The sequence below is a fragment of the Sinocyclocheilus grahami genome, unplaced genomic scaffold, assembly GCF_001515645.1.
Source record: "Sinocyclocheilus grahami isolate Dianchi unplaced genomic scaffold, SAMN03320097.WGS_v1.1 scaffold715.1, whole genome shotgun sequence".
Classification (NCBI taxonomy): domain Eukaryota; kingdom Metazoa; phylum Chordata; class Actinopteri; order Cypriniformes; family Cyprinidae; genus Sinocyclocheilus; species Sinocyclocheilus grahami.
The window spans coordinates 423,270-442,961 of record NW_015505894.1 but is presented as its reverse complement, the minus strand read 5'-3'; the positions used below and the strand labels follow the sequence as shown (position 1 = coordinate 442,961).

At 37.3% G+C, this 19,692-nt stretch overlaps 2 protein-coding genes across 2 annotated transcripts; both read left to right on the top strand.

The window, feature by feature from the left end:
• Positions 1–89: 89 nt before the first annotated feature.
• Positions 90–9,459, top strand: LOC107560220 (collagen alpha-1(I) chain-like). The gene is made up of 24 exons (XM_016244336.1): positions 90–155; positions 1,669–1,713; positions 1,789–1,908; positions 4,309–4,347; positions 4,441–4,494; positions 4,731–4,784; positions 5,450–5,557; positions 5,741–5,794; positions 5,906–5,959; positions 6,142–6,186; positions 6,315–6,368; positions 6,447–6,491; positions 6,736–6,789; positions 7,287–7,331; positions 7,432–7,485; positions 7,615–7,659; positions 7,761–7,814; positions 8,097–8,141; positions 8,255–8,308; positions 8,426–8,533; positions 8,681–8,734; positions 8,952–9,005; positions 9,351–9,395; positions 9,430–9,459. Exons 1-24 carry the CDS (start codon positions 90–92, stop codon positions 9,457–9,459), a joined length of 1,380 nt encoding a protein of 459 aa, XP_016099822.1.
• Positions 9,460–9,492: 33 nt separating this feature from the next.
• Positions 9,493–19,273, top strand: LOC107560224 (collagen alpha-1(I) chain-like). The gene is made up of 39 exons (XM_016244340.1): positions 9,493–9,531; positions 9,677–9,721; positions 10,502–10,555; positions 10,737–10,790; positions 10,879–10,932; positions 11,035–11,088; positions 11,183–11,236; positions 11,335–11,379; positions 11,476–11,520; positions 11,837–11,944; positions 12,053–12,106; positions 12,186–12,239; positions 12,513–12,566; positions 12,676–12,783; positions 13,340–13,393; positions 13,503–13,610; positions 13,712–13,765; positions 13,882–13,935; positions 14,046–14,099; positions 14,302–14,355; positions 14,436–14,543; positions 14,628–14,681; positions 14,825–14,878; positions 15,003–15,056; positions 15,230–15,283; positions 15,380–15,433; positions 15,538–15,591; positions 15,675–15,728; positions 15,809–15,862; positions 15,976–16,029; positions 16,117–16,170; positions 16,864–16,881; positions 16,985–17,038; positions 17,126–17,188; positions 17,326–17,491; positions 17,609–17,715; positions 18,324–18,401; positions 18,478–18,660; positions 18,746–19,273. Exons 3-39 carry the CDS (start codon positions 10,514–10,516, stop codon positions 18,899–18,901), a joined length of 2,577 nt encoding a protein of 858 aa, XP_016099826.1. The 5' UTR covers positions 9,493–9,531; positions 9,677–9,721; positions 10,502–10,513; the 3' UTR covers positions 18,902–19,273.
• The last annotated feature ends 419 nt before the right edge of the window (positions 19,274–19,692 follow it).

The following is a 19,692-nucleotide window of genomic DNA, read 5'->3' as shown; positions in this document are numbered from 1 at the left end:
ATGAATCGCTTGTAGGAAAAGGACAAGCTGACTACAAGCACTCAAGCAAGAAAAAAGTTGCATTTAAACATGGTGATGTTATGTTAGGCATGGATGGAAGGAGATACCGGCTCCTCAGTGGACCTCCAGGGCCTGTTGGACCACCAGGGAGAACAGTGAGTTACCACAATTAAATCCTTATGAAATCATGTGCTCTTCCATGATTTTCTTCCAATAATATGTGCCAAATTTGAATCTGAATCCAAAAACTTGAAAAAAAATAGAAGTTTATATGCATAGTATCATTTCAATACATGCCATAGAAAACAAACTTAAGTTAATTATAGTGGAGAATCTCTTTTCAGAGGGATAATGTATAGAAATAAGTACATTTGAATGAATTAAAGGAGTTAATGTAAAAGTTTTATAATTTTACTTGTATATTCTTTCAAAAATAGTCCGTTTGAATGTACAAAACTATTGGCCAAGCAATAAGATGAACATTACAACAAAATTCCAGTAACCTAAAATCAGTACTGAAGCCATTTGCACTACCTGTGATGACTGGGACACAGTTGCATTTGTATGAAACGATATATGTGAAAGTAGCATCATTTTCAGTTGGAAGCAGACTGAAGGCACAGTCACATTAGTGAAATTTCATTAGCAAAAAATGGCCCACTCTCAATAGTTTAGTGATGCACAAAGCTTCGCTCACATAGAAGTCACTTTCAAACCAAGGTTCATTCCGTTGGTCAACATGGCAAATTTGCATGAAAAACTTGAACCATATACAAAATATGTGTGGGGAACGGTTTCACCCTTCACCAATGAAATATTTTGTAGGAATTATCTAGCCACTGAATGCTGTGATTTGACAAATCAGAATCAAGTATTCCAGGATGGAAAACTTCAGCTTTTCAGTCTTAAGAAAAAAATTGAAACTAAAACAAGTAGCTACTATGATGTTAGTGCAAATTAAAAATGTCATGTCTTTTGTGATTTACAGTAGCTGTGTTTCCCCCCTCCTCCTGTCTGTTGGAACTGAAAACGTGCCCAGTTTTCAGTTTGCAAAACATACAGTGTTTGTTGTTTGAGCAAGAAACAAAATACTGAATTGAAGTCACATTAAATTGCTAAATTGCACATTAAATCTCACTATGTATTCAAACTTAATTTGGTCATTTGAAATACATAATTGCCGAAAGCTGAATGTCATGTAATCTTTACATCTTTTAATGGAGTTTAGACGAGCATTCCTTTGAATATGTTTCACATCTATAACCAAACATTACTACATCTGCCCTTTTCTGAATGATAGCCTTTCACTATGAGACCCAAATATAAGGCTGTAGTGCTAAATGTGCACTTTGCAGAAGGTTAGAGGTTTGGCAGCACTCTACAAATTGGCATGTCTAAGAGTGTCACATTACGTAACATACATAAGATTAAAAAGGGCGTGGACCTATAAATATTAATTGACTCGAGATTCAAAGTCTTCTACTGTATCTTGATTTCCATGCTTAAATTTGAACATGGAAACCAATCCTCTATAAACTAAGTTTGATGGTTGATGACAGTAGCTTTGCACTTTGGCATTTATAAAAAGCATTTAACCACAGCAAAGTCCCATAAATATTCTTCATATGCAGGGCCCTCGGTTTAAGATTGCTTTTGTTGTTTGCACAGGGGTGCGCTGGCAAAAGGGGCTATATTGGATACAAGGGTGATAAGGTAAGGAATTTACATTACATTATAATATTCGGTGATTATGGGATCACACTGATTTGTACCTGTATGTCGTTCCAGGGTTCTCAAGGAGACCAAGGAGCAGATGGGACAAGAGGCATACCAGGACCTCCAGGTCCACCAGGACTCCCAGTCCTCTACCTTTGGAGGAACACAGAGGAGGATTGGGCTGCATTTAAGGTAGGCCTTAATACGCCATATTCTGGAGAATTGTCTATCTAGCTGGTAAATCTCTTATAGCTTAGGCTTCCCTAGGTTGGCCGTACGTGCCATTTTTACGGGACATGACCTGGCCAGGATTTGTATATTGCCTAAAATATCCCGGTTTTGCTTTGTTTTCTTGATTTCATACTTGCTGGAGGTAATGATCGAAAAGTAGTTTGACCAATAGCGTGCAGGCATTGTACATAATCAACGATTGGTCAATTGTCAAAGGTGGGTTCTACTGAGAGTAGTCAAAGCGATGCAAATACGCGCACATATTAGGAGTGTTCATTCGTTTCCTTTGACATGAAGCGGCGCTGCGCAGACCGATCGTTGTATGACATCAAAGTACCGTGAGAGCGATATGAAAGCACAAGGAGCCGCCTGCTCACTCTCTATCTAGATAAATTAGTCGATCATCCTGCCCATCCCTACCAAACATGAATATATAGCAGTGAGCCACCGCCCTGTGTCTCTCAAACTGCTGGATGGTTCCTGCCAGACCTTGTATTCTCTCTATTTGTGACTCTCTATTTTTGAGCATATATTTAAGTATAATTGTAAAACCTCAGGTTTGACCTCCTTGTAGATTCTCAGAACTCAAAACGGTTGTGAATATCTGCTTATTATGATTGTGCAGCTGCAACTTGGCATTATTTAATGTTGTGTGTGTGTGTGTGTGTGTGTGTGTGGAGAATATCTAAATGTTGTTTTTTCATCATCATTTGGCAGAATCCTCAAACATGATGGATGAGTTTAGTCCTCCAAAGAGGAGTCGTGAGTGTGTATATTGAGCCATGGGTGGTAGGTGAGGGAGTTGTACCTTTCTTAAAGAGTGAGACTTTATGTACGTTCAAAGACTGTTTTTGTGATTTGTATTGGGTTTTAATATTTTTTTCAGGTTTCACAATTTGAAGTACTTTCACTTGAGGGATAATTTGATTAGATTTGATTTGATTATTTGTATGAAAAAGTCATTACTGTATGTGAATTTTATTTTAGCCCAGTTCATTGTGGAAATTATTTAAGTGCTTCAATATGGAAGGTCAGATTTCATATGGTGTAATGTATAATTTGGCTATTGTTTAGGAAAATGAAGTCAATTGTACATATTTTTGGCAAAAATGATTATCACAATTTTCTATGTAAATCTTCACTGCATGTCATTTTTATGAAATAAATGACGTTTAAATATTTTTTTACCTTTTTTCTCAGATTTTTTCACTATGATCAATGATAAAAAAGGTTTAGGAAAAAGCCTTTCTTTCTGTTTCATCTCTGATTTATATAATTTGCCCCATAGCATATGTCGTGTTTAGATGGATGTGGCTGAATGGGACTGATTCTCTGTATTCAGTGGTGATTAGGGATGATTTGTCATTGAAATATTATAAACTGAACACTTACAGACATTGTTTGTGCTGATGGTGCTTTGCTGTTTACCCAGGTTGCACTCTGTAGAATGGTTGCAGTGTTGTGAGGAGGGTTTGACAGATGTTTAGATCCCTCTGTTTCAGTGAGACATGTGGCAGGCACTGGGAGGTGCACTGGGAGGTCCGATTCCCGAACTTCTCTCAAACTCACCTTCACTGGACCAGCAGTGAGCCGAATTCTGCCCTGTTGCCAAATTGAGCATTTGCCAAGACAAATGTTGTATAAAGCGGAGGCAGACTGGGTGATTTAATATCAGTGTGACAGAGACTGTGTGTCTATGTGGGTTCGAGGCCTCCGCTTTTCCAGGCCACACTGCAGAAACAGCGTACACTGTCTCTCAGTTCTTCTCCTCTATTTGAACAGGAGACATGCCTTTCAGCACTCTTTTTGTTTGTGTTTCTTATAGAGAGGAATTAAAACATACAGGCATTAAGTGTTACAAGAGTTTAGATTGAGGATTTGATGTTGAGGCGTTTTTTTCCCCTATTAACACCAGTCAGGTACAGAGCTTCCCATCATCTCTCGTATGCGGTCTGAATTGTATTTATGCATTCATGCATATGCTGGGTCTGAAACCACTTGTTTGTTTGGTCATTTAATATTCGTTACATAGTGAATGCCACATGTGGGAGTAAATTAGTCAATTGAGACAGCCTAAACAGTCACAGAACAATAAAATAAATAAATACATAAAAAAATGTTTTTAAATAAATTATAAGCAATTTTTGGTATTGGTATTTTTTTAATATTTTCATTGTTCATTTTAATTTTAGTTTTAGTAACTTTGTTATATGCTTTTGTCATTTTTATTTCTATTTTAGTTTTAATTTATTTTAGTTTTCATTTTAGTGATTTTTGTAATACATCTCAACACTTTTTTCAGTTAGTTGGTAAGGCAATATTTCATATTTTGTATGTTTTTCTTTTCTTTTCTTTTTGTAGAGAACATCTTTTTACCAGTTGCTGGCAGCTGGATGGCCAGTGAGTATTTGAAATTCGAATAAATTAGCAAAACGTCAATATAGTACATGCATGTGGTCTCTCACTAAACCCTTTCCCTCTAATGTCCTGCAGAGACAGACAGGACACCCTGGACCAATGGGTGAGACGGGGAGACCTGGTTTACCTGTGAGTACACTCTCAAACACACAGAACACTTTTAATGAAGACTGAATTGTTAGAGAACCTGTGTTGCAGGGTATGAAAGAATTTTACAATGACCTCCAACTATATTGGGGGTCATTGTAGATCTTTGACTAGTGCGGTTTACTGTAGTATGATGAATGATGAAATGGTTACAGACAGATTAGAGTGTCTTTGATTTGGTATATACAGTACTGTGCTTAATTGTTTTATTCCTGAAGGGGTTGCCTGGAGACCCAGGTCAGGCAGGACCACCAGGCCTAAGAGGCGAAATGGTACCTATTCATTACAATATCTCTGTTTTTGTGTGTGTCTGGGTATGTATGTGGGTGTGTGTTCATAATAGCAATGAGAGTTCAATGGTATCTTCAGCAACAGTTAAATGTTACTATGAGGTACACTACTGTTCAAAGGTTTGGGGTCAATACGATTTTTAAAATATTTTTTTAAATAAGTCTCTTATACTAAACAAAGCTGCATTTATTTGATGACAAATGCAGCAAATTCAGTACTATTCTTATTTAAAGTAACTGTTTTCTATTTAACATGTTAAAATGTAATTGATTCCTGTGATGGCAAAGCTGAATTTTCAGCATCCATTACTCCAGTCTTCAGTGTCACACGATCCTTCATTCTATGTGTGCTCAAGCAGTATTTCTTATTATCAATTTTCATAACAATTGTGCTGCTTAATATTTTTGTGGAAACCACGATACTTTTCCTTTTTCTTTTACAAAATTATTTGATGAATAGAGAGTTCAAAAGCACAGCATTGTAACAATGTAAAAGTATTTACTTTTGATCGGTTTAATGCATCTTTGATGAATAAGTTTGAATTTCTTTCAAAAAAAAATCTTACTGTCCCCAAACCTTTAAAAACTGGTGCAGAATTATGCAAAGTGACTACAGGAATTAGGTACAAGCAAACACTTTATAATAGGGTGGCATTGGACCAAGGGGTGTTCGAGGCAGAGCAGGGACTCAAGGAAGAGACGGAGAGAAAGGTCCAGATGGGGTGACAGGATCTCCAGGGGTTCCTGGCCTACAGGTAAGACTAAGGGCATGAGATGTCTGTAGTAGCTTTTGTAGTAGTTGTAAAAGTTCAAGTTGGGACACTAGTGTGAATATGGCTTTCGGATAGATTGTGGTAAAGCTATGAATTGTAGCTGTGGAATTTATGAACTTAAACGGCAGAAGACAATATGTTGTATATGTCTGGTTGTGGCTCAAGGGTCCTCGTGGTTTCAAAGGTGACACAGCGCCCCCTGGTGAGAAAGGAGATGAGGTACAGTATGAGGATACATAATATTCTGAAATGCACGACCCTGTAATTGCCTCATACAGGATTATAATATACTTAATATAGTATAAAGCAGTTTTCTGCCTCCATGAGCAGGGTTTTCCTGGCGATCCTGGCCTCAGAGGAGACAAAGGACAGACTGGCCTGAAGGTAAAGAAAGCCTTCAACTGAAGTATTTATGATGCATTTAATTTGTGTGTACTGTTTATATATATAAATTCAACACCTGTACTGCCCCCTAGTGAATCAGGAGGGGACACTACCATAAAAAGCATTATTTTCTATTGTTGTAGTGTAATTATTGGTTATGCCTCTGTAATTTTTTTTAATAGGGCTCAAAAGGAGAAATTGGGTTTACTGGCTTTTCTGGTCCTCCAGTGAGTAAATCACTTCATATTCTTGAACTGCTAGTTTTAAACATTATTAATAATAACTGGTGTTAGTATCCTTTCTTATATTGTAGTAAATATTATGCATGAATGGTTTTCTTTTCTTTTCTTTTAAGGGACCGGTTGGTTTACAAGGTGTTCAAGGGATTCCTGGACCATCTGGTCCTAAGGTGATTGATTTAATTGACTATTTATTTTTGTGTATTTTTACATTGATCTTGACCGTATAAAGAATGTTGTTTTCATAGGGGGATCCGGGCAATGATGGAAAACGTGGTCCTCCAGGGACAGTGGTGAGTCATAAATCATGCTCGTGACACTTGTGAAAAAATAAAGTTCTTCAAACTGTGTTTCTTCTAAGTATAACTAACTATATCGAACTATAAAGTAGATATTCGTTATAGCCAAAAAGAAAATCCATTTGGGAAAACTGAATTGGGGACAGTGATTACTTCTTATTAACAGAGAAATCACCCTTATCCTGGTGTTTATGGATACTGCTTAATAATGCTCAGTTATGTGTTTGGGTCTTGCCAGGGAGCACCAGGTGCTACAGGATTGGTTGGTGCACAAGGTGTTAATGGCTCTGAAGTAAGTGATTGCTTACTACAAATTCAGTAAGCAAGTGTCAATTTCATTGCTTAAAGGGATAGTCTACACTGCTCCGGGTGTGTGTTCACGGTGTGTGTGTGTGCACTTTGGATGGGTTAAATGCAGAGCACTAATTCCAAGTATGGGTCACCATACCACTTGGCCACATGTCACTTTACCCACATGTCACTTCACTCACTCTACCCAAAAATAAATATTGTTATCATTTGTACACCCTCCTGTTGTTCCAAACCCATTGACTCTCTACTGTGGAACATAAAAGAAGATGTTTTGAACACTGTAGCCAAACCATTTAGGTTCCCATTGATTTCCACTGTATTTCTTGCCCATACAATGGAAGGCAATGAGAGCCAATGTTGTTTTCATTACCAATATTCTTTGAAATATTATGTGGGTTAGGAAATGACAAGAGGATGAGTAAATTATCAAAGAAAGACTTGACTTGGTTATAAACCAAAACACTTTTGCGGTTATAGGGCGACGCTGGACCTGCTGGCGCTGTGGGGCGGAAAGGCCCTCAGGTATGCAACATTGTTTTGTGTCATTGCTTCATGAAGTCTGTTCTTAGAGATTGCTCATAAGCTGAAATAATATCAAACCTGTCCTGATTGTTCCTCCTAGGGGCCAAGAGGGATCGAGGGAGACAGAGGCCCACCTGGTGATCCAGGATCACAGGTAAAGTTTATCATGTAGGCTAGCAATGCACATACTCCTACTCCCAGTGAAGTAGAAAAACATACAAATATGGGTCTGTTGTGATATTCAATCAAGAGTAAGCATTGTCATGATTGTTTTTTTCCACAGGGTCTTCAAGGTCAGACTGGTCCACAGGGTCTCAAAGGTGACCTGGTAAGTTTTAAAACTTTTTCTGTGTACATGTAGAATATGTACAATTACATGTGTTATGTGTTTATAAAATGGAAGCCCTAGATGTTTTTGTTTGTGGACAGGGGCCAGAGGGTCCAGCAGGTAACAGAGGGCTACAAGGCATTGAAGGGCCCATGGTGAGTCTGTTTGTCAATATATTAAATGTAATCTAAAGGGAAACATTTATACAATTCATTATAAACTTACATAGCAGACTTTCAACAACCAATATGGCCTTAAAGTTCCATTAAATTTTACCCAGCAATATTTCAAGTTGCTGCTGTGTACTGACAGGCTGGAAACATGCCTAGTTTATCTATTTTTGGATTTGTACAGTAGTAAATCTATTTATATATATATATATACATATGCATGCATGAATTCAGTTAGGAGTCAATAATTACCATTCATTCATTTAGGGTACAACTGGAGATCCAGGTCCAAAAGGTTTTCCAGGTGTCACAGTAAGATATCTGATTCAGATCTCACCGTATATTTATTTGACATTTTAGTTAATATTTGTAAATGTATGTCCTTTAACATGTATTACCTCAATAATTAATTCCTCTAAATTCAGGGCAGTAGGGGACCAGATGGAGAGAAGGGTGACAGAGGACCCAAGGGGAAAAAAGTAATCACCAGCACACAATACATTCAACACGATACATTCAAAAATTCTAAAGCTTTGAAATGCATAATTGGAGGATTCAGGAAATTGCCTATTTATGATTATACTGTATGTTTTTAGGGAACAAAAGGAGCATCAGGGATCATGGGTCCACAGGGTGAAAGGGGCCAGTCAGGCCTCCCCGGTTTACCTGGTGTCAAAGGTCAGCCAGGTGCTCCAGGTGTCCAGGTATACAGTTGCACAGAAGATTCCCTATGACATGCCTTACTTTATATTCTTTATATGTATATATGGCATAATCTTTAACAACTGAGGTTCAAAATAAGATTTCTTGGCAAAATACATTTGTTTTTCTCTCACCCTTTTTCCCCACAGGGTATAAATGGTGAAGTAGGTCCTCAGGGAACACTTGGAAAAGAGGGTCAAAAGGTCAGAGTGCTTTATGACTTTCAGGTGGAACGATCACACCAAAAGCATTCTTGTAGCTCACCATTTTACATCAATCCACCTGTGATTGCTCCTCTAAAAAACAATGCTGCCCAAAGGCTCTTTCACTGTGTCCTACAAATATATGCACCTAAATCAATAACATATCTTCCTTTTTTTTTTTTTTTTTTTTTTTTTTTTTTTTTTTTGGGAAACAAAGGGCAGCAGGGGTGAACCTGGTGATAATGGAAGAACAGGACTCAGAGGATCCAGAGTAAATTAGCTATTTGTTTCATATAAAAATCTGAAAATCCTGAGACCACCAGTGAAAATGCATCTACCTGCAAATACATCTAAAATCCATATATCATTTAAAAATTATATTACCATAATAACAATTTAAGGAAAAAGTCAATAATGGAAAAATTCACATGAATCCCATTAATTTGAGAAATATTTATTAATTAAATGTCCAGTTTTAAATTCTGTCTCAGGTTTATTCAAATGTTTTGTTTCATGAATAAGCTAGATATTTAACATTGTGTGTTATGAGTAAACAAAATGTAAGTGGTCCTGTATCATTTGATCACATTCACTCACATTGTTTCCGTATGCTCAGGGTCGAGCAGGCCAACATGGTCCCCCTGGTGTACCTGGAATAGTGGTAGGGAAATTGAATTTGAGTAAACTGAGTCCAGATTTATTTGGTTCACGTTTTATTGAATTGATCATATTTACTTTGCTGTTTTTGCAGGGTTTACGAGGTCCAGTTGGTGCCGAGGGGCCAGAAGGAAAGCCTGGTACACAGGTTCCCATTTCATACATTTAATATCAAGTTTTTTTTTTTAATCAGTCATAGTGATTTATCATATATTAATCTTTGCTTTAACATTACACCAAAGAAAGAAATCGAAATTGTGTTGATTTTATGTATCTGTCTTGCAGGGTGTTTCTGGTTCTGTTGGAAGCCCAGGGGATAAAGGACCTAATGTATGTTTCTCATCAACCAAAATATTCTATGAGATATATTAGTCAGTTGAGAGCAGACTGCTGCTATTATAAAAGCTTGTTGTAAAGACTGGTCAGTAATGATAGCAGACAATTATTTAAAAGAGCTATTACCAACATTAGACCTCAGAAGAAGGAGAAACACTTGATACAGGCATGTCGAGGTCAGAAAGATCAGAGACTATTAAACTTAACAAGGTCTTAAACATCCTGTTGGGTTGGTCCTTCTGTCATGGAGGAATGATCTGTTTCAGCATGACAGCAAGAGCCTGAAATGTGTTTTGAGTGTTAAACTGGTAGACTGAATCATATATCTATATCTTGTGTGTTGTGTCTGTTTTATATTTTTGGGTACCTTTACAAATTCAATTGTCAGCGTAATTTTAGTAAGATGTTTAATTGAATAATCAGAATGAATTTCAGAATGTCTTAGTATTTATTTTGTCTAATTTTTGCTTTATTGACAGCAGCACATGCGTTGCATGAGCAAGTGTGTGTAAAACCTGATGATGATGTGATCCAGTATCATTTAAGAATGATCTAAAGAACATCATGTGCTTCAGTGGAAGAAAGAACATTTTATTCTAAAAGGAGTTAACAGGGTCAATGTCACAAATTAGATTAGTAGCCTAGAAATAGTTAAGAATCCTACATAATTGTATTCCTTTTACATCAAACCATATTCACTGTGGACTTTTTTAGTCTTTCACTCATTTGTCATGTCATATATCATATATCTTCTGTAATATTTGTCATCTAAAGGGCCTGAAGGGCATGATTGGAGAACCAGGAAAACAAGGCCCTCCAGGCTCACAGGTGAGCATAACAACAGGACAAACAAGGACTGTGGAAAAATTAAAATTTTACACAGTAGTCAAACTTTGAAAAGTAAACCATCACAGAATTGTGATTTAAATTCAAAATCAAAAGCATTTTCATTCTTGTTGATTAACATCTACTGAAAATGCAACCAGTTCATGGTTTCTCCACTCATTAGGGCCCACCTGGACGACCAGGCCAAGATGGCACTCAAGGTCCTCCTGGTGAGAAGGTAAGCCTCTCAAAGTATTTTATTGCTGTAATAATGTAATTAATGCATAGTATTCACATATATCACCACTGTGTGTGTTTGTTATCAGGGCTTCACTGGAAAACCAGGCATTGCAGGTGCTCAAGGGCCTGTAGGCATGTATGTAAGTGGCACTATCCTGCATAAACCAGTTCGGACTGACATGAAAATTCATGATCGGCTTGTAGCAGCGATTTGATTCTATATGCTGTCTTCTTGCTCTCAGGGTTATCCAGGAGCCACAGGCCTTCGTGGACAGCCAGGTCACATTGGAGAGAGGGTTAGAGCTTTCTGCTGTAAATATTTTACTATGAATTTTTCTCTGATCATTCTGGATGTCGTGTCACATATATTGTGTGAATGTGCATCTGCAGGGTGAACCCGGCATCAGGGGTCCTCTGGGTCCACCAGGGCAAAGAGGTCCACCTGTAAGTTGATTTGAATGTCATCCTTTAATTATCATTAATGTTATGACATTTTGGCCATTTCTTCTCTAAAACAATTGTTACTTTGTTAACATTTTAAGGGTTTACCAGGCCCGGCTGGTGAGAGGGGCCCACGTGGACCACAGGTGAAGTAACTTCTCCATTCATAGAGCTAAATAATTCAATAGCACTGTTTTTCATATTCAGAGAGGTTATCAATAATGTTTTCAACATTTCTTTAGGGTCGCCAAGGGGAAACAGGACCTGCTGGCTTGCGAGGACTGCCTGTACGTAGCCCTTAGTTTGAATTATACATTTAGATTTTTGAGAAGCAAAAAAAAATGGAATACATCGAAAGTAATTAAAGTATAATAAGTTATTTTAAACTGCAATATTTCATAATATTTGTTTGTGTATTTTGTATTGAAATACACATATAATAATTTCTATATATTTTATATGAATTGTGAAAGAACCTGATTGCTTAATGCTGATGAACATTGTGCTTTTTATGCAGTCAGCACTGTTGAATGTCAAATGATCATCGCATTTGAGGAATTGTTGTTCATTACATGTTGTACACGTGTCTGTGTGTCAATTCAGGGGCCCTCGGGACTGCCAGGGATTGAAGGAGCAGCTGGAAAACCAGGCCCCCCCGGGGGCCAGGGGCCTCGGGGGCCACAGGGAAAACAAGGACCAATTGGATTGCCAGTGAGTGGGTACCCCTCATTTTGATTATTTAATTTTTAGGATAGTTTTCAAAGGATTTTAAGAGAAATTTACAATCTGAGATTCTGATCATATTCTGCTATTCTTCAGGGTTCACCGGGAACAAGTGGAATGGTTGGTCAAGCAGGAGAGAAAGGAGGGCAGGTATTGTAAGCATTTCAATTTACTAAAGCATGTTACATAACACAGGATTAAGCATTTGATTTATAATGCTCTTCTTTAGGGATTGCCAGGACCTTCAGGTGACCCTGGATCTGTTGGATTGGATGGACCACAGGTTGGTTCATTTCAATTTATTCAGAATGAACTGCTATTAGGAGGCATCCTGTTTGAGTTACCTGAATCAACTTCTTCTTTTCTTGGGCAGCTTACCAAAAATTTAAGCAACTTGATCTCTGGTTTAGTATGTTTTTAACAAAGGCATGAGTATATTTTGAGATAAGGAACATAGCATAAGTGCTAGAGATTTTTGTTAAAAGTGTGATTCATTAGCTACCCCGTCTTGTTTTAGTAAAATTAACATACAGTTTATTCACTCTTTCTGCTGTAGGGCCATCCTGGTCCAGTTGGTTTTGAGGGGCCAACAGGGCCAAAAGGAGAACATGTAAGTGTTGATACTGATTTAAATGCATCCATCAAAACCACCAAATCGGTCAGCTAACACTCCAGTGTTTTTCCAATTTAAATGATTTAACTAGGGTATTTGATTTTAGGGATCACCTGGACCCAGTGGGAAGCCTGGTCCAAATGGCTATCCGGGAGATCAGGGTCCTCAGGGCTCTCAGGGAATGCAGGGCGCACCAGGACCACGTGGCAAAGAGGTCAGTGACAGTGATTACATGAGGCTTCAAGTCTCATTATTAAGCCTTACTATGCTAAATTTGTGGTCATTGAGTTTTTTTAAAGAAACAAATGATTTTATTTAGCAAGGACTTCAAAGGTGACAGAAAAGACATGTATAATGTTACAAAATATTTTTGTATTATTACACATGTCCGTTTTCACAAAAATATTAAGCAGCACAACTGTTTATTTTTTTTAACACTGATAATAATAAGAAATGTTTGACACTGAAGACTGGAGTAATGGCTGCTGAAAATTCAACTTTACCATCAGAAGAATAAATTATGTTTTAAAATCGATTGAAATAGAAAACAGTAATTTTTCAATTGTAATAATATTTCACAATATTATCATTTTTATTAGATTTTTTTGATCAAATGAATACATCCCTGCCCTGGTGAACATAAGAGAGTTCTTTAAAAAAAAAAAGTAAAATCTTACAGACTCCAAACAGTAGTGCATATATCTTAAACATCCTTGTTCTTTTAAAGTGCATTACAATAAATTATAATAAGTATGATGTTTCATATATAGGGAGGTATTGGACCTCGAGGTGATATTGGTGACCCTGGGCCTAAAGGACAAAAGGTAAAATAATTGCACAATACTAAGTAATATTTCATTAGATGAGCTGTAAAGGTCTATACTATGAACAGTTTCTACACAAAGTGAATTAACTGTATTCTTCTTCAAACAGGGTGGCCCTGGACATCGAGGATTCTCTGGACGACAAGGCCCATCTGGATTTTTGGGGGACAGAGGAGAGAGAGGACTGAAGGGGAATAAAGGCTACATTGGACCACAAGTTAGTGATCCTACTGAGCAAAACCCATTTCTGTTGGACAGATCAACCTAACTATTGTGCACTGTTAATACGTAGTAGAATAATGATTGTCTCTTCACCAGGGTCAGAATGGATTGATGGGAAAGTCTGGTCCATCGGGTTTGATGGGTCTAGAGGTATGATTTTTATATAAGATGCACCTAAATCAACTTACATGATTGTAGTTTTTGACGAGAAACACGCTTTTGGAGTCAGTTGGTTGGTTAAGTTTATAAGTTGGCTTTTAATGCAGGGTTTGATAGGCCTTCGGGGACCACCAGGAGCAAATGGTTTACCAGGCCCAAAGGTATTGCTCCCTTTTCTTCCTCAGGTTTCTTTCATCAAGTTTCCTTGTAATAGATCAGGATTACTCTTATGCATTTCTTAATGTAACAGACCTGCTCTTTGTTTCATAAGGGGGAAACTGGATCACCTGGGGCACCTGGCCATCCTGGAGATCAAGGCAATCGGGTAAAATCAATGACTGTTTTCCATGATACAACAGTTTGGGTAAAATAACATTTGAATTGTGAACTGGGAACAAGACAAGAGATGCTGCATTTCTCTCACTGCCCTTTTTTGCATATATATTGGCTGCTATATAAGATTACAGGAACTGAGGGGAACCTCTCAATGTCAAATTAAAGTCATTATGTTTTTGTTTCATCTACAGGGAATAGCTGGGCAGAGAGGCTTACAAGGGGTTATGGGGAAGGCAGGACCTCAGGTTAGTACGGCTAACCATTTCAAGGTAAATCCCGGTTACAGTGCTAGATTTTCAGCGGATAAATAATACTGATATTGCAGGGAGCCGTGGGTCCCAGAGGCCCCGAGGGCTTATTGGGTCCAAAGGGTATGCCGGGACAAGAGGGACCTAAAGGTGAACCAGGAAGACAAGGACCTCCAGGGCAGATGGTGAGACTCTAAATTAAAGAAGAATTTTTATAACGAGTGTCTAAAATCAGGCTTGATGTCAGCTGATGATTGTCTCTTGTCTAGGGACCACCGGGCCTTCCTGGTAACAAAGGACCCTCTGCATTACTAGGAAATGAGGTAGAATTTCAAGATAATATTGTCCAAACTTTTTTCATATTTAGTCATATTATGTTAAATAGCAATATTTTAATGTTCTTTGCATATGATCCAAATTCAGAAATGTATTTATGAATTTAATTGCATTGTGCTGTTATTTCCAGGGACATCCAGGAGAAATGGGAGCTGATGGCCCTGTTGGCCCACCAGGGCCACAAGTCAGTATTTGTGTGATTTAATATCAAGGAACATTCTGCAATGAATATGGTGATATCTTTTCACCATCTGAAGACTGGGAATTATGTATTATTTCTGTTTTATTATGTATTATTAATGTTTTAGGGTCCAAGTGGCAAATCTGGGCCTCAGGGAAGGGATGGACCAAAAGGTCAGAAGGTCAGAGTGATCTAAATCTCTTTATTCATCATATGTTAGGATTGAATTTGCGATCTGATATCATAACATTCACTTTTTCCTTCTCTAGTTGCTCTGTTAATTTCTGAAAATATTACGACTAATCACTGTAGCAATCAGTCTTACTGTATATATATACTTTTCTGATTTTTCAGGGAAATTATGGTCTAGATGGACCTCCTGGAAAACCTGGGCATGCTGGGAAGAGAGTAAGTACAGTGTTAAGGTTTTATTTGTGTGTGTGTGTTTGTGGGGAAACATTTCCAGCATTAACAGAACCATTTAAATTATTCTTTGACTGTTAGGAGAAAAAGGGAAAAGCTGGTCAGAGGGGTCTCAGAGGACCTAGAGGGGAGAAGGTACTTATTTATTAATTAGTCATTTTTAAATGCTGCTTAACCTGGAAAGGTATGATGTTCATCACAAATTACTGCATAAGCAGCTTTTGTTTGATGTGTAACAGGGCCAACAAGGAGCAATGGGAAAGACTGGACCTCCTGGCAGACCAGGACAATATGTAAATGAATACATATGGGTAATGTACGTATGATATATATGACGATGAGAATATTCATCAGTGGTCTACATTTATTGTTTCAGGGTTTACCAGGTATTCGAGGCGAGAAAGGAGAGAGCGGTGAAAAAGGCTTTGAGGTTTGGGGCTTTAATGGAAATGTCATATTAGAACTGACAAAACTGAGAACCTTGAGGCTTACTCTTCTTTCTGTCTATAGGGAGAGAAGGGGGAACTTGGGCCACTTGGTCCTCCAGGGGGAGATGGACTGAAGGTACCTTCATTCATCTTAATCAAATGCTAGAAGAAACTGAAAAGTATTTTGTGTGCATAAATACTGAAAGTGTTAGTTGTTGTGTCTGACTTCTGTCTATTGGTTTATTTCAGGGGGAGCAGGGCCTAACTGGGGAAAAAGGGAGACAGGGGCTGAAGGGAGAGCAGGTTGATATACAGTATTTAGATGTGCATGTAAATGTACAATGAGACTGTTAGCATGTAGAATATAGAAGAATTTATGCCTCTTTTTAGGGGGATATTGGCCCAACAGGTCAAAGAGGGACTCCAGGTCTACCAGGGATGCCGGTAAGTTATTATTATATTATTATTTATTTGAATTGGCAATTTAAAATATCTTATTTTTAAACTACTGTTCAAAATTTTGGCGTCAGTAAGAATTTTTTTTTTAAAGCTTTTGAAAGCAAACTCAAGAATGTTGTATTTATTTCATAAAAAATTCAGTAAAAAGCATAATATTGTAAAATATTTGTACAATTTAAAATGTTCTATTCTTGTGATGACAAAGCTAATTTTTCAACAGCCATTACTCTCATCTTATGAGTCACATGATCTTCAGAAGTTATTCCAACGTGCTGATTTGGTGCTCATGAAACATTTCTTCTTAATGTTATCAATGTTGAAAGCAGTTGTGCTGCTTGATATTTTTATGAAAACCGTGATGTTTTTTTTTTCCAGGATTCTTTGATTAATAAAACCTTCAAATGAACAGCTTTTAATTGAAATTGAAAGTTTGTGTAACAATATAAATATCAAAGAAATCAATTTAACGCGTCCTTGCTGAAAGTATGCATTAATTTTCAAAACAAAAAAAAGACAGCAGTGTATATTTAGGATAAAGTAAATATTTGAAGATTGAATTATATCAAATGAATTATGAATTATTAAATGATCAGATCCAAGAAAAAAAACATTAGACACTTTTATACACGAATGATACTCAAGTTAGCTATTTACTATGTCAATTTCTTCACTCCACAGGGCCTGTTTGGAGAAAAGGTTTGGAACAAACATTTAAATACAGGGTTAAACACACATTGTTCTCTTATCTAGTTTACTTTTGCAGTTAACATCTGTTGATAATGAAATGTGATTTATTCAGGGTTTAAAAGGATATCCAGGACTTGCTGGTCCAAAAGGAAAGAGAGGACCTCCTGTGAGTTTGACACTAAGTGATGTATATAAAACATGAGTCATGACATTAATGTATGAGCTGTAGTAACTGTAACTGTGTTTATTTTAGGGTCCACCAGGTCTTCCAGGTCCACCGGGCTTATCTCTGAACCTAACACTGACTCAGCTAAAAGTGAGCAGCTGATAAGGGATTTTAGGATTTCAAATGTTTTTGCTCAGAATCCATTCATTGTATAACATAACATATTTAATCAGGTGTTAACTTAATTGCTGTGTGACAATGCTTTTTGTATTTTCCACACAAATTAGGACCTCATGTACCTCTCCGACAAGTCCAACTATCCACTTCTTAAGACCCTGCTAGACTCCCTTCAGCAAGACCTGCGATTCTTCATAGATCCTCCAGATGGCACTAAGGAGCATCCAGCCACCACCTGCTTAGAGTTGATGCTCAGTCATCCTAACTTAAGCAGTGGTCAGAGTCATTCTCATGAATGTTATTGTTCATTTGTGGACCTAAATGTATTATTCTGGTCTGTGTGAATAATTATACTTACAGTTATTGATTTTTATTTAACTGTTGTTGTCTCAGGAATGTATTATATCGACCCAAATCAGGGCAGTCCTGCTGATGCTTTGCTGGTATATTGTAACTTCAGTGCAGGTGGACAAACATGTTTGCCACCCCTGCAGCCACAGGTAAGTACAGTTTTCCTCGGCATCTGATGGGGTCGTCATATGTGGAGAAAAAAAATGTATGTGATAAAATAGCTTAAATACACACTGAATCTTTCAGTACTCAAATCTCGCTACTGTTTAAAAGTTTGGAGTAGGTGAGATTGTTTTTTAATGTTTTTGAAAGAAATCTCTTATGCTGAGCAAGGCTGCATTTTCTTCATCAAAGATGTAGTAAAAACAGTAATATTGTGAAATATTACAATTTTAAATGTCTATATTACTATATATAAAGATATCATTTATTTTTGTGATGGCAAAGCTGAATTTTTATCTTCAGTGTCACATGCAATTCGGTGCTTAAGAAACATATCTTATGATAATCAGTGTTAAAAACAGTTTTGCTGCTTAATATTTTTGTGGAAACTTGGAAAAGTTCTAAAGAACAGCGTTTATTTAAAATAGAAAACCTGTACTGTCTTTACTGTCACTTTTGATCAATTTAATGCATCCTTGTTTTAATTTAAAAGTATTAATTTCTTTAAAAATAAAATAAAATCTTACTGACTCTACATTTTAAGCTTTGTGTTTAGTGAATATTAATCTGATAATGAGACGCCTCTCTGCTTCAGATCCCCATGAAATCTTGGCTCAAAGATACCATGCCAGACTCATTTACATGGTTGAGCGCTATAGATGGTGGCTTTCAGGTATGTTGTTGCTCAGAACCCACTAAATCCTGCCATCATGTATTTCCCACTTGAGAAAATCATTGTGTCTTTATAGTTCGATTACATGGAAACTGGTGTGGTACAAATGAGATTCCTACGACTCAACAGCAAGTTTGTGAAGCAGAACATCACATTTTCATGCCAGCCAAACAGCCACCAGGGCTCCAATGAAAGAGACATTAAGTTCCTTGCAGATTCAAGAAGACAGAGCTTCTTGGGAACATTACTGGATTGTGAAGTAAGATAACTGTATCTAAATGATAATGGATTATTGCATTGTTGTTCGTTTAATTTTATTATGTCCCCTTTCTGTCTGTGTTTAGCCTGTAGGGTCACCGCATACAGGCCCTCGGGAGTCTGTGTTCCAGTTTGAGACTGAAGACCTGGAGCTTTTACCAATCAGAGATCTGGCTTTATTTGGCCACAGTGACACAACAGAACAGTTTGAGTTTACTGTAGGACAAGTCTGCTTCAGCTAAAACACACAAACACATTTGAGGACTTGCTGAACTGTTGTGCAGAGCCCTTACTGAGGAGCTCTCTGCTGAGACAAGAACGATAAGCAAAAATCAGGACTTTCTTTACTCTACTGTTCTCCCTCTGCTGTGGGAATGGAGGTTCCTAATGAAGTTTTCACCTTCAGTTTACAGTGTACCTTCCGTACAATAAACTGATTTATTGTCTAGTGGCAACTGCAATCCGCTGCGCAGCTTCTCATGAGGAGATGTAATATATTGTTGTATGTTGTTTACAATGCTTGTTTTCTGTTAAGTAACTGATTATTTATGTAATGTCAGGATGTTACTCGTCATATTTTAAGAGCAGTTCACTTCCACAAACCAAGATTTCCTCAAAAAAAAACAAAAAAAAAACTTTAATTCAGGTTTTGTTGCACCTTATGACAAAGAGCATTGTGATATACACTACATGGCCAAAAGTGTCTGAACATTTCAACACCACATGTGCTTGATGAACTTTTAATTTTAAAACCTTTGGCATTAATAGGTAGTTTATCCACTCTATACTGCTGTAACAGCTTCTGTTCTTCTTGAAAGGCTTTTAAACATATGCAGAGATTTGCTGTCACGTTTGGCCATGTGGTGTATGTGGCACTCAAATCTGATACTATTTAAACAATGTGCCTCAAACATACAATATATGAGGCACTGCTTGTGAAGACTAATAACATGAATTAATTAGTACAAAGAATATTTTGGTCAGACAGTTGCTGTTGGACCATTGTTTATGGTGGATCCAATGGAATTTACTA

Bases quoted from the DNA above. Each gene is read 5' to 3' on its own strand.
- LOC107560220 (XM_016244336.1), top strand. From the start codon at position 90: ATGGATGGAAGGAGATACCGGCTCCTCAGTGGACCTCCAGGGCCTGTT. The intron at 6,790-7,286 runs GTAAGTGATTGC...TTGCGGTTATAG, and splicing joins AAGGTGTTAATGGCTCTGAA to GGCGACGCTGGACCTGCTGG. The intron at 7,660-7,760 runs GTAAGTTTTAAA...GTTTGTGGACAG, and splicing joins AGGGTCTCAAAGGTGACCTG to GGGCCAGAGGGTCCAGCAGG.
- LOC107560224 (XM_016244340.1), top strand. From the start codon at position 10,514: ATGATTGGAGAACCAGGAAAACAAGGCCCTCCAGGCTCACAG. The intron at 11,089-11,182 runs GTTAGAGCTTTC...GTGCATCTGCAG, and splicing joins CAGGTCACATTGGAGAGAGG to GGTGAACCCGGCATCAGGGG. The intron at 13,611-13,711 runs GTTAGTGATCCT...TCTCTTCACCAG, and splicing joins AAGGCTACATTGGACCACAA to GGTCAGAATGGATTGATGGG.